This window comes from Podarcis raffonei, chromosome 12, assembly GCF_027172205.1.
Source record: "Podarcis raffonei isolate rPodRaf1 chromosome 12, rPodRaf1.pri, whole genome shotgun sequence".
Classification (NCBI taxonomy): domain Eukaryota; kingdom Metazoa; phylum Chordata; class Lepidosauria; order Squamata; family Lacertidae; genus Podarcis; species Podarcis raffonei.
In genome coordinates, this window is record NC_070613.1 from 23,270,544 (window position 1) to 23,283,683 (window position 13,140).

General features: G+C 41.3%; 1 protein-coding gene across 2 annotated transcripts in view; it reads right to left on the reverse strand.

The window, feature by feature from the left end:
• PLXDC2 (plexin domain containing 2) overlaps positions 1-13,140 on the reverse strand; it is a 233,670-nt gene that overhangs the window by 6,006 nt on the left and 214,524 nt on the right. For both annotated transcript variants that reach the window (XM_053359669.1, XM_053359670.1), the window contains 3 exons: positions 12,614-12,761; positions 11,585-11,623; positions 734-894 (listed from right to left, as the gene is read on the reverse strand). In XM_053359669.1, coding sequence (XP_053215644.1) covers positions 734-894; positions 11,585-11,623; positions 12,614-12,761 — 348 coding nt within the window. The remainder of the gene's footprint in view (positions 1-733; positions 895-11,584; positions 11,624-12,613; positions 12,762-13,140) is intronic.

The following is a 13,140-nucleotide window of genomic DNA, read 5'->3' on the forward strand; positions in this document are numbered from 1 at the left end:
CGGTCTGAAGGCCCAGGACACAGCCCTATTGCTGAAGCTAAGCAGGCTGGACTCTGTGAGTTGCCTGCAAGAAACTCTGCCAGGACTCTTGGAAAGAAGAGCAGGGTATGAAAAATAAAGAAATGCAATTCCTACAGAAACCAGCAGTCATATGCATCACATTGTTGCCCACAGCCGTGTCTGGAACAAGGCTACTGTCTACTTTCCTATAGGAACAGTGATAGTTTGGTGTTTTCTTTTCGTAAGACACAGAAAATATGCAAGAAAGGAACACTGAGTTAAGATGAATTATTTCCACCATTATTGATAATGGCATGTGTTATACTGATATTAACTAGTGCATCATGATGGCACAGTCACATTAATATGGTCAACTATTGCAAAGATGATTCAGAGACAGGGTTGGAGACAGACTACTTGACCTCAGAAATTTATTCAGCAAACAAGTCAGATCTGTCACTTAACATGTCGTTTTGGGGAAAAGGTCATGCTCAAGTTCGCTGCAGTTAAACTGGCTTGAGATACACTCCCTGCCTGTTATCATACTGCCCAGCTAAAGGCCAAGCATTGTAAATCAAAGAAGAACAATAGCAACACGACAGGAAAAGACAAAAGCTAGTGCTTATCAGGACTCTGAGAACACTTCAGAGTTTCAGCATACAGGAAGCAGACCAGCCTCTGACCAGGTTATAGGTGGAAGATTTGGTGATCTAGTATGACAAACACATCTCACCTCAATAAAGAAGAGACTGGCTGCTGACGTCGGATGGTGGTACATATAAACTGTCACAAGTATTGCCGCTGCAACTATCAGGACCAGTATGAAAATCCCAACAATTAAACCTGCGTGAAGAGTCCCGCTTTTTCTCTCTGCTGCGCTGTCATCTGTTGAGGCTGTAAAAAAGAAGAAAGAACACCATAAAACTCCAACCCAACATTTCATTTCCCATAAATACAAGGTTTTACTCTAGGAAACTGAGGCGCCTCTTTTCCTGTGAGCTACATACTCATATATTGCCAATGAAAATGGACAATTTCCAAATGCTCTCTTTATTTCTAGCTCAATAAACAACATTAATATAGTTTAGGGAAAGAAGATGCGTAAGGCGGGAGGCAGGAATGGGACATGATCAAGATGTAGAGCTTGGGGCCATCCAAGGAAGCTAGATATGGAAAGAGTAGGGCAAACACATGAAAGCACTTATTTACACAGTGGTCCTGCAAGAGATAGTGATGGTCACCAACTTGGATAGCTTTAAAAGAGGATTAGACAAATGCATGGAGAATAAGCCAAATTCAATGGCTACTAGCCAGATGGCTATGTTGTATTTTCACTGCTGGAGGCAGTGTGCCTCTGAATGCCAGTTGCTGGGAATCTGGTCCTACCTTTGGTCCTGCTAGTGGGCATCCCATAGGCTTCTGGTTGGCCCCTGTATGAAGAAGGATGCTGAACCAAAGGGGCCTTTGGCCTGGTCCAGCAGGGCTTTCCTTCTTTGCACACGAAATGTAGGCATCCCAGCGTTTCCAAATTAAGCCACATAATGAATCTACATTTTGTTTTCCCACTAATGTAGCACCGCTGCCTACAGACATACATTAATTGAACGCTGCAGGTCATCATCACATCTTGCAAGCTTCCAAGTTACGAGCTATCGCAAATCTTTCTGAGGAAGAGTCAATAAAATTGGGCAAGTGCAGAGCATCATCTCCCAAACTTCTGTGCTACAGCAGAGCAGATGGGCATTAAATGGTCCTCAAATATTTTGATCGGAACAGAGCCTAAGTACCATATAAAAATGCTGCTGAAAGCCATCCCGTTGCTAAACTTTTATGGCAACACGTTCCATGTTGTAATACGCTGACAGCTGAGAAAGGGACAAATCAGAGCAAGTACCATCGACAGCAAAACAATCTTCCAAAAGCTAGCCAACCAGAACTCTGTTTAAAACTGATGCCATGAAGTTTAGTATATTTAGCTAGTTTCTTGGCGTCTTTGCTAGTTTCTTTGCCAGTGGCAAAGAACAATTGTAGTTTTGGATGCTCTGGACATCTAATGGGATACTGAAAGCTTACTATTGGGTAGAATAGCCTGTTTTCCATAAATAAAACACTGCATGGGCATTGGACCAACACTGCCAGATAAATAAGAGTCATCAAAAGAGGTCTGGAGTTTTGAATGAATATAATTCAAACCCAGGAGTGCAATCCTATGGTCCCTGGGAAGGGCTACATTGGCCACTACTCAGCTGGGAGTTGTATGCAATTGTGGCTCCCTTGTGAGCATACATGAACGGTGCATGGGTTTTCAAGCTTATGTCTATCGCATTCAGAGCATGTCCTGAAAACATTTTTAAACATTGCACTGGCACCAGGAGCTGCTGGCAGGGAAGGGTGGTGGCATGCCCGTGGCTTCATGGCATTGATGATGTTGCAGATTATTGAGAAGAAAGCGGGAAGTGAGGTTGGTGCTGCACTAATGGAACAAATCTGGTTCACCCATCAGGGTATTCTTCTCCCACCTGGTAAACTACAGTGACGTTGCTTCCCAGAGGCCACATGCACAACAATGCCACTCCATGCTGGCTGCTCTTGATTGACACCTGCTTTCCAGAGTCTTGTTGGGGCCATGGCTTTATTTGAGAATAGGCTACACAGCAGGCATGACCACAGCAGTACTGTGTGAAAGCACTCTCTTCTAATCCAAATCAGACAGACCACAGACCCCTGGATGCTAAAACTTGGGAGATTGGCACTGCCCAAGTAGAATTTGTCAGCAGAGTTGCCTTTGGTTTTTCAAACTGGAGGACTGAATTTTTTCACTTTCGCTTCCCAAATGAAGTTCTCAAGACAAGTATCACATTTCCTTGTTTTAGAAGGGCAACTGCCAACAAAGCATGGTGGGCTCCTGTATTTCATTTCTGCTATTTGAAGATTTAGGATCTGTTGAATCAATCATTTCATTCACATGCTGTCTTTCAAAGGTTAAAACCATGCTCAAGGCAGCTTACAACTTATAAAAAAATTACAAGCATAAAAAAGTAGTCATAAACAATAAGCTAAACATCAAAAAGTACACAACCAAACTGAACGATTTCCATATAAATCACTAGATACAAAATAAAGATACAAAATAATAATAATCAACAACAATACCCTAGCCCCTGCCTACCTGACCTGCTTACGGCTATTCTTTTAGATGATTCTATAACTGATGGATAAATTGATTTATTTAATTGGGTTGTTGCTGTTGTTATTACAGTATGCTGTTTTATAGTATGTTGGGAAATGCTCTGGGATTCTTTTGCAAGAGAATGGTCTCTAAAAGTTTTATTAGTAATAATTTTTGCTGTCAGTGGAGTAACATCCACTGACAGGTCACCACCAGAAATGAGGGGCCTGAGGCAGCAACACTAGCCTGTCACCATAAAGATCTTAATAATGTGGTATGGAAGCAGTCCATTTGTGGTGTATTTCTAATTCCCACCAATAAGGAGCTACTAAATAGGCCCTAACAAGGAGACGACACATTTTCGAAGAGTTCACAATTTGCAGTTCAAATCTTCCTGTGGCACCAGTATGTGTGAGTTAAACTTCTTCACAGTAGATACAAGCAAAGCTCTATTAAAGAGAGATTCAGGCCACAGACATCTTAGATAATGCTGGATTTCAACAAAACCACAAGCTAAGAAAGTAAGAACCATAAAAACTAATCCTATCCATTTGATATTCATACAGTGTTTAGCATCCAGGTTTGAAAATGAGAATTCTGTCAGTTCCAGACAATACATATGCCAACATCTTGTCAGTATTTCTGCCAGCCTCTGCTTATGAAGCGCTCCATGTATATTGGACAAAGGGATCAGCATGCCAAATGCAAAAGGAACGTGAGGTACGTGTATGTGTGTGATTTTTAAGTGTCAAACGGTATACAAACAAAGGATCTGCATAACTGAAGTCCCATAAATTGATAACCTCAAGGTTAAAATGTAAAAGGGAAATCATTTTTACTCTGTTTGCACAGACAATGAAAAAGGCTGTCAACTTTGAAAAACTTTTCACTGGCAGGGATGGCACCAGACAGTTTCCTTACAAAGTGGTGGAAAAGAAGGGAAGGAAGAAGCAACCTCAGAACCTTTTGCGGGTGAAAATAATATATTACGTTTACCACAGTGTTATGCCTATTGGTGTGGTTGCTTGAGAGCGATAGGCAAGGTCCCTCACTGGTCTTTTCAAAGGCTTTATTATTGGTGCAAAACGTTTATAATGTCTTGCTATTCCATGTCTTGCTCACTCACTAGCAGAATCTGAAAGTGGGTGGTCCTTAAACTTCCCCCAGCAGAGTAGTCTCTTGACCCGCAGCTGACGCCTCCCTTCTCTGCGTGAAAGCCTACTGCGCAGGGAAGGCTTGAGTAAAGGGGGACCTCCCTCCTCCCCGCTTCGCTCATGTACTGTGTCTTGGCTCTTTCTTGCATCCTCCGAGCTCTGCAGCTCTTCCCCACTAGAGGCGGGGCTTCCTGCCTCCACTGAGGAAATGCTGCTTCCCACGATTTTTGGAGGCTCTGCCCTTCCACCTCTCACCTCTGAGCTGATGGCAGTTCCCTGACACACAGCTTATCTGATGTTGCCAGGACAATGGAACCCTTGACGCTCCTCTCCTCACCATCTCTGCAAAGTTCATTTGCAATTAAGGTGACCACAAGAGAGTGCACTTAAGTGTCTGACTGCTTTTGATGAAAGCGCTGGTGCTGTGCTGTTTTTGCTGTATTTATTTGTATTATTTTAATAGATTTCTCTCTCTCTCTCTCTCATTCCATGTTAATTTTTTAAAAAAATCTTCTATGTTTTTAGCTGTTCTTATTTTTATTTGTAAGCTACCTTGAGTCCATGTCAGGGAAATAGATGGGGTATTAATAAATATGTAATAATAATAATAACAACACAAGGTTGGTATACATTATTGGCAACATCTGATACAAAACAACATGCTCAGGAACTCAATAAACAGGTATGTTGCCTTTTTATTACATATACAGGGAAAGGAAGGTCTGGACAACTTTCCAGATTCTGCTACTAGCAACTGCATTTTAAGGATCTCAGGTAGCAAGAAAATGAAATAATTCTACGTGAAGACCAAAGTAAACAGGATGCTAAAGCTAAAGGAGTCAGTGTAGCTATGGGACTCCAGAGAAGAATTATAAAATCTTTTTCTTTGTACTATTTCACAATCTACCGTATTTTTCGCTCTATAAGACGCACCAGACAACAAGACGCACCTAGTTTTTGGAAGAGGAAAACAAGAAAAAAAATATTCTGTATCTCAGAAGCCAGAACAGCAAGAGGCATCGCTGCGCAGTGAAAGCAGCAATCCCTCTTGCTGTTCTGGCTTCTGTGATAGCTGCACAGCCTGCATTCGCTCCATAAGACACACACACATTTCCACTTACTTTTTAGGAGGGAAAAAGTGAGTCTTATAGAGCAAAAAATACGGTAAATTGTCCCCCCACTGGAAGCTGCTATTTCTATGTACCTGTATTTCCCCCACTAAGGATGAAATTACAATTTGGAGGAGAGGGTTAGATCAGGAAAACAGCATTGGGAGAAAAGGTCCACACCCACCCACCAGATCCCTCAGTGATGCAATCAGGATCTATTTCCACCCCCTTCTGCTTTTAACTTTAAAAAGACAAACAAGCAGGGTATCCAGTAATGGATTTCCCTTCTGTCTGTAATGTGGGGCTGAAAATTTCCTAGTGCTTTATTTTTCCATGGAAGATTTTCCATTTCAAAAGTTTATTAGTGACAATGAATGGATGCCCATTGCAACACATTATTATGCAAGGTTTGCAGTTTCAAAGTTTTGACATTTGTTTACTCCATACAAGTAAAATAAACATGCTAAGTTAGATCACCCTCCAGGGCACCACATTTTTTTATGATGCAAACTGGGGTGTTTTCTTATGCAAATAACCCAAATTTGCATGGGAAAATTGTAATTCAAAATTCTCTGGAAAAACCACTTCACTGCTTTTGTCAATCCCCTGCTGTCTTACTTTAGATGGCAGAAAACACCAACAGGCTCCACAGTTATAACCCAGATTGTATCCTGTGGACATTCTGAAATCAGTTGTAGAATGAATGAAATGAATCCACTATCATTCTGAGTCTCTCTCTCTTCTCCATGATAAGATCCCAGCCCCCCAAAATGCAGCAGTAATGTTGCATGGATATCACTGAGCATTAGCCTACAAGGCAAGATCAGAGAGCAACAAAGTACTATCCAAAGAATTCTCCTTCTATGAACCAAATGAAAATTAAATTGCAATCCTCAAGTTCTTTTACCCTAGAATAATTGTCTCTGGAATCACAATAATTGCTGCAGAAGTATGTTATTTGCAGACCACATCTCAATTCCTTTTAGAATTTTACAAATTCTAAAAGAGTAAACTGATCAAGGAGACATCTTTTATTTGACCTGCATATGCAAGCTTTTGAATGCAACAGAGATCTTCTGCTGGTGTTCTGCATATTCTCAATCCTGGAGGCTGTTCTGATGCAAAAACAAGTTTAAATTCAATGGCAGTCGTTTTCCACCTTGCCATTTATATAACTGCTTTTCAAAGCAAAATAAGATTTTGGCATCCAGCATGGAGAAAAAAAGTTACATTCCCATCACTTAAGGAAACAAACCGTAGTGATTTGAATAATCTCTTTGCTTAATTTCTGCGCTATTCTGAACGTTTTCAGCAGCAAAGGCTGCAGTAAAAAACGGTGCTTAGTGAAGCGCGGGGGGGGGGGGGGCTGGGAAAAATCTGGAGCAAATCCAGGCATTTTATACCAACACACTTTTGAGCAAACTCCAAAACCCCATGAAACAAGCTGAAGTGAAAGCAATTTATCAGAGTGACTAGATTAAATTTCCTCAAAGTAAAGATTATTAATCTGGGAGGCTGCTTTCCCAGGATGAATGACTTCAGCACTTTTCTCTTCCGGCAGAGAATTTAAACAAGCCCTTTGTTAAGAGAGAAAGAAGGAGTAAACACCCAGCTCATCATTCCTTGAAACAAATAGCACCACTTCCCCGAGAACCTCACCATGAAAAAGCGCTGAAACCTAGCCATATCAAAACAGAAAATGCTGGAGAATAAACAAAGCAATTTTACAGCACGTGTGTACACACACACAGACACACACACGTACGTATACGTATATATATTTACTTACAAGTTTATGTTATTTTTAGCAGTTACCAAGACTGCTGATATCACTAGCAGTGAAAAATGCTGATGAGCCAACTGTTTCAAAAAGTGATGGATGTTCATTCAACAGCCATGCAATGTACTGGAGAGCCAGTATGGTATAGTGGTTAGGTTCCTGGACCAGGATGTGGGAGGGTCTAGTTCAAATCTCCACTCAGCCATGAGGCTCCCTGAGCCAGTCTCCATCTCTTGGTCTAGCCTACCCTGCAGAATTGTGAGGGTAGCATGAGGAAGAGTAGAACCTTGAGCTCATTGAAGGAAAGGTGGCATCCAAATGTAATAATACGTAAAAACATTTACCACTCCACCTTTCAGGAGGGTTGGGGCTGGATTTTGAGCCATTCAATTATCTATTGAGGGCTCTCCTCTTCCTTTTCCTCTTGTGCTTGGCTTTGATTGTCTCTTGGTTCAGAAGTGCATGCAAATGGGTTGCTTGTGCACAGACCTGATTACAATGGAAGGTTTTGGTAATTCTCCTACAGATGCAGCTGATTACGGAGTCTGATTTCAAAAGGGTATACAGTATTTTCAGAAGAAATAATCTTGTTGCTCATATGAATATAGGCCCAGTAATTAACACTTCTTTGAGATAAAGGAATTTGGTGCCAGAAAAGAGTTTTGGAATACAGAAATGGGCGCAGTTAAGAATCAGCAATCAGGAGACTGATGAAATGAACAAAAGGAGGAAAAGCAGGGATCTGGGATGATGCCAGTAGGAAAGGTGAACAACATGAGAAGATGGCAATGAGACCAGGAAGCAGTAGTGGGCAATGTGGTGGAGGAGAGTTACTAAACTGACCTTCTGGAATGACTGACACTACTTTTTTGACAATAATTTTCAAGGCTTTACATTTTCAGGGGGAGCAACAGACGCTTTCGAAGTATTGCAGATAAGAGAAGCTATTACTAAACTTTAGCACAACTTGTTCTAGCTTGAAATTTCACTTTTTAAAAGTCGGGACAGAAGGTCTAAATGGCTCAAGAGGTTGAAAGCAGGGGTGGACCAATCTGTCAGTTTTGGTTTCTCCTTCTTCCAAGCTTAAATTCAGTTCACCAGATTTCCACATTTTTTTGCAATTAAAAAGAAGTCCTCACAAAAACAGCATTTTAAAAGTGCATCTCTTCTAAAATACACATTTTTGTATGCAGTTTTGCCTAACATACACATTTCTGAAAGTGATGTATCCTAATGTTGTTTTCACATATACATGCATTTTAATACACATTGTCCCCATATATGTGCAATTTTGGTCCACATATTTTTTGGGCTCGAGAACTGCTTTGCAAAATTCAGAGAAGCGTGAATTTCAGAGGATAGCTTGTTTCTCAGTTCACGTATTGCTTCTGGAAATGTAAACTAAATAGATTTGCATTAAAAGACAAACTGAATTTTTCCCTCACCCCTTCTTAGGGCAGACCCAGACAGAACTGCTTTGCTGCCTCTACCAATCAACATTTACAATATTCCAAAAAAGCTGAGCTGGAGGACATATAGCGAGACAGACTGTACCTTAAAAAGACAACACACATCTGGATAAACTGTATTTCGAAAGGAGAAGCCAATAAAAGCAATGGGGAATTTACAACGAGAAACCATTCAGCGTTCCCACGGGGTTTAATGCTTTTAATTACAGGTGATTTCCCCATAAATATAAAATAAAATAAAAAGGTCAGAATAGTTTGACCTAAGCCGGCAGTAAGATTTAAAAAGTAATTAAGTCACCATGTGATAAATTATGGCCTTAAGTGTTACAGTGTGAAAGGAATGGCAGGATTATTAAGAATCCTTTGGTTGTTTCTAATCAAGTATTGACTGTGGCGCCCCAACGGAGCCCAAGTAACGACACAGCCTCATTGATCAGATATAACTCGCTTCTCCAATTCGATAAGAGTTTAATAGAGGATCTTATTTTGGGGAAGCTGATGGCTTTTTATTTGTCTGGCTTGGGATTGTCTGCCTGAAAGGCTAACAAAGCACAGCTAGAGAAGTTTTATCAGCCTAATCTGAGAGCTAGGATAAAAAGCAGCGCATAATTGAGGCTGTACCATGAACAGAGCCCCCAATTTAAAAGGTAGCAGTTAGCATTTGGTTCTTCCTCCCCATTTTGTTTGTTTGTTTCAAGCAGTACTGGGAAGAAACCAACAGCATAAGCAAAGCTCTCACATAACTACCACTTTTACAAGACTTTCCATGCTGAAGTGCCCCACAGACATTCAGAGAAAACTCAGGTCGTAAACAAGCTGAGGAAAGACTGACCGGGGCGGGAGGGAATCAAGCGCTTCTAAGCTGAGTTGCATGATTACAATAATCACGAGAAGTCAGCCATCCACAGACTTGAAATTCCATGCTGCGTAATGTAGAGTTTTACAGGTCGTCACTGGAGGCAAGCAAACCAGCCCTTTTGCCCACACGCTTCTAGCAAAAGCTAAGGCCATGGAAATACTCAGAAATCTGATCTCATATATCATCACTATATGTACTTGGTTTGCTTTTGCTTTGATTTCTTCCTTTGGGGAAAAGGAAGTCCATAACAGGAAAAGATCTATTGCTGTTTTCTGTTAACACAACAACAACACATGACTGATTTCCAGTATTATAAATTGCATGCAGCAACTCTTCTTTAGACCTGGAAAGCCACAATCAGAACATACTGAGTGTTGAACACTCTGACCTTTGCTGTGAAATGTGCTAGAATGAAGTGCAGATGAGAAGCAATTAAGGGCTGATTTGCTCTGTCTTCAGAAAAGGGAAAGGGGAAAAAAAAAAGCTTCCGAAGCATGGTTACTAGCAGAACATAAACAACGGGACTTAAAAAATAAAGAATGAAATGAAAAGGAAATGAAAGAATGAGTTGGGGGAGGGAATTACTGACTCCTAAAGCATCCTTGACATTCTGAAACACAGAATTAATTGTGGTTGACTGATGAAGAGCTACAGTCCATCAATAGGGATGGGAGGGTTGTTGCTGGCTTATCAAGTTATTATTCTGTCCCAAATTTCCTCTATAGTGTCAGGAGTTGAGCAATGTAGTCCTCTTTGCCTGCCTAAGCTGACAGGTAATGGACACAGAAGTAGTTTGCAAGTTGTCAGGGAACTGCCATCGGAGCCTAGGGTGGAGGTAAGGCTCCCTGACGATGCAGGAGAAGGAACCAGCAGGGAGAGAGAGAGAGAGCTTCCTTGGAGGAAGGAAATAGGAGGGACACCAGGAAGAAAGAGGAGGCTGCGGAGGGAGGGCTCCGAGACTCTTCCACAGAGAGCAGCAGGGAGAGCCCAGGACCTCCGTTGGGCACGCCCACTCTGCGCAGGAGACTTCCGCGCAGAGAGGCTAGGCGGAGACTTGGAGTGAAGGAATTTTTATGTTGGAAGAAGTTCAGAAAACGCCCACTAACGGATTCTGCCAGTGACTGAGACAGTCATGGAGAAAGGGCTGTCCAGCCAGGGAAAGGTTTATCCAGGCAACGCTGTCTAGAGCTGCAGCACCCTTTACGCACAAGCAACCCCAATTCCCTTTACACAAGTAAATGTGTTTTGCACTAGGAACATCAGAGGCACATGCTTGAACAGTAAGAAGAGAATAGAAGCTACAGCAACCTCTGTGACCATATGAACACAGGGAATGAGCACTTAACTTTTGGGAGTGTGCAAGGATGTGAAATGCATTAACAAGATACCTTGGGTGGGAAGGAGATTCTTAAGAGATAGTGCTCTTTTAAGGAACCAGACAGAAGAAAGGGTAACTGTGGTAGACAGAATTCTGGAACCTTTATGAGTTCATCAAATCTGAGCTTAGGCCAGGGATGAGACCATCCAGGTGTTGATGGACTCTTAAATCCCACCACTCCTGATCACTGGCTATGCGGCCTGGGATTAATGGTAGTCCCCATCCCTGGCCTCAACCAAAACTAAGTCATGGAGGCATGACTGACAAAATTAGTCCATTCTTTTCTCTATTAGAATGTATTTTCCTACATCTACCTTTGTTTTCCTAGTTAGGCAAAGCAGGGCATATACTCCATAAATCAATAAACCAGTGTCAAGTATGTTTGACTAATTGGGGAAATGAATTATGCATTTAATGACTGGCCCGTACAGGCAGGGGTACCTTTACCTTTACCTTTAATGTCAATAACATAATAATGTACTGTGTACTCTCCTAGAATGTCTTCCATAGTATTGTGGTACCAAAAAATAAAATAAAATAATAATAATAATAATAATGCAAGTGACTTCTCCTGTGGGTTCAGGACAAGGTTTTTCTGAGACAGATTAATGTGGTTCCATGGAATGTAGCTGGCATTATTTGAACACAAAGATTAGCTGCTCTTACCTCCATTATCTTTTAGGTGTAACGCTATCTTGGTATCATCTAGAAAAAGAAAATCAAAGCTATTAGAACACAGAACTTTGCATAAAAATCTGATATAATGCTTTACTTGTGATTCTTATTATTTCCAGTTTACCTTTGGTATTCTATTTGGTCCCACATTCACAGTAGGCTGTGCACATCAGTAATTTAAGAGCATTTCTGTACTACAAATATACAGTAATTTAGCATTCTCCAGTTTTTTGAAGCAACTAAGGATTCTTGACATCAAGAGGAGATGGTGTTGTGCTCTCCAGTTTCAAATTCCCCAAATGAGGGGTGCTAAGAACTTGTAACACGACTTGGGAATTCAAAAGTTATTTTGTTAAATTAATGTAACTTAGTTTCGCCTGGTAAGTAAACTGTGTGCAGAACTGCATGGAAATCATTAAAAATTATTGCCAAGGGCTTGCAGTTGTTGTTATTTTAACATTACCTGTCATTTTCAGAAGGTAAAAGTAAAATTCTTTTGTTTTTCCAAAAGTAGTTCATGTGCTTCATCAAAAATAAACTTACAAAGCTAAATGTTGTCCAATCACAAAAAATAATAGCAGTTTTCAATTCTTCACAGCAAAAAATGGTATTTTTAAGATCTCTCACTGAAGAAATGTGCAAAAGTTAACTTTCATCCTGAACCCCTAAAATGACATGCCCTGCGTGACGCCAGAATGTTAATGTTACCTTTGTACAGGTGCTTTCCTTCCACACTCACACAACCCTCTCTAGCCTCCGTTCAGGCAAGCATGAGGGTTGATCAGAGTTTGAGGACAGAACCCCTCATGGCGGGTGCAGGGTGTGGCTCATGAAGAATTCCATGGATCAGAGAGAGAGGCCAGGAGGTCTGCATTCAGCCACTGGCCCTCCCTTGGTTTGTAGTATCTTTGGATCAGAATCACTACGTGAGGATTGCTTTCCCCCAATGTGCTGATGTCATGTGAGGTTTTCGCCCTAGGAAGCTTAGCACAACAGATAACCCCTTCCAGTTTAAGTTACCTTCTGTGGGTAGGCTAGTTGGCAGATGGGATGTCGTGGCTCCTTTGGTAGTGGTTAAAACTCTGAATCTCATTGTTGTCTGCTGGATAGTGGTATGAGGAGGCATTTGCGTCGTGTCTACATTCTTCTCACAAATCTTATCTTTAGACTACAGAGCCGGGAGGGGGGGAGGGGGGAACACAAACAAGAAAGGAGAAAATTGGTTCTCAATGAAGGCCATTTGTCTCTGATCTACAGACATCTAAAGCAAGCACAAAATGTCAGACCGGAGTGAGTGAAAATGGAAACCTTAAATCAAGACTTTAAAAAAACAAAAAAAACCAAGACAGAATACTCTCTGCCTTGATTAAAAAAAAGGGGGGAGAGAGGCAGTGCAGAAAACTGTAAGATGGGTGAGGATGAATTGCAGTGACCAAGTTGGAGGAGGGAAGGATCTCTGGGCATGCTCAGATTCTCTGCTATGCTGGGAATGCTGATTTGTCATGGAAGGGCCACATACATCAGTGGCTGTTGCGCTACACAATTCC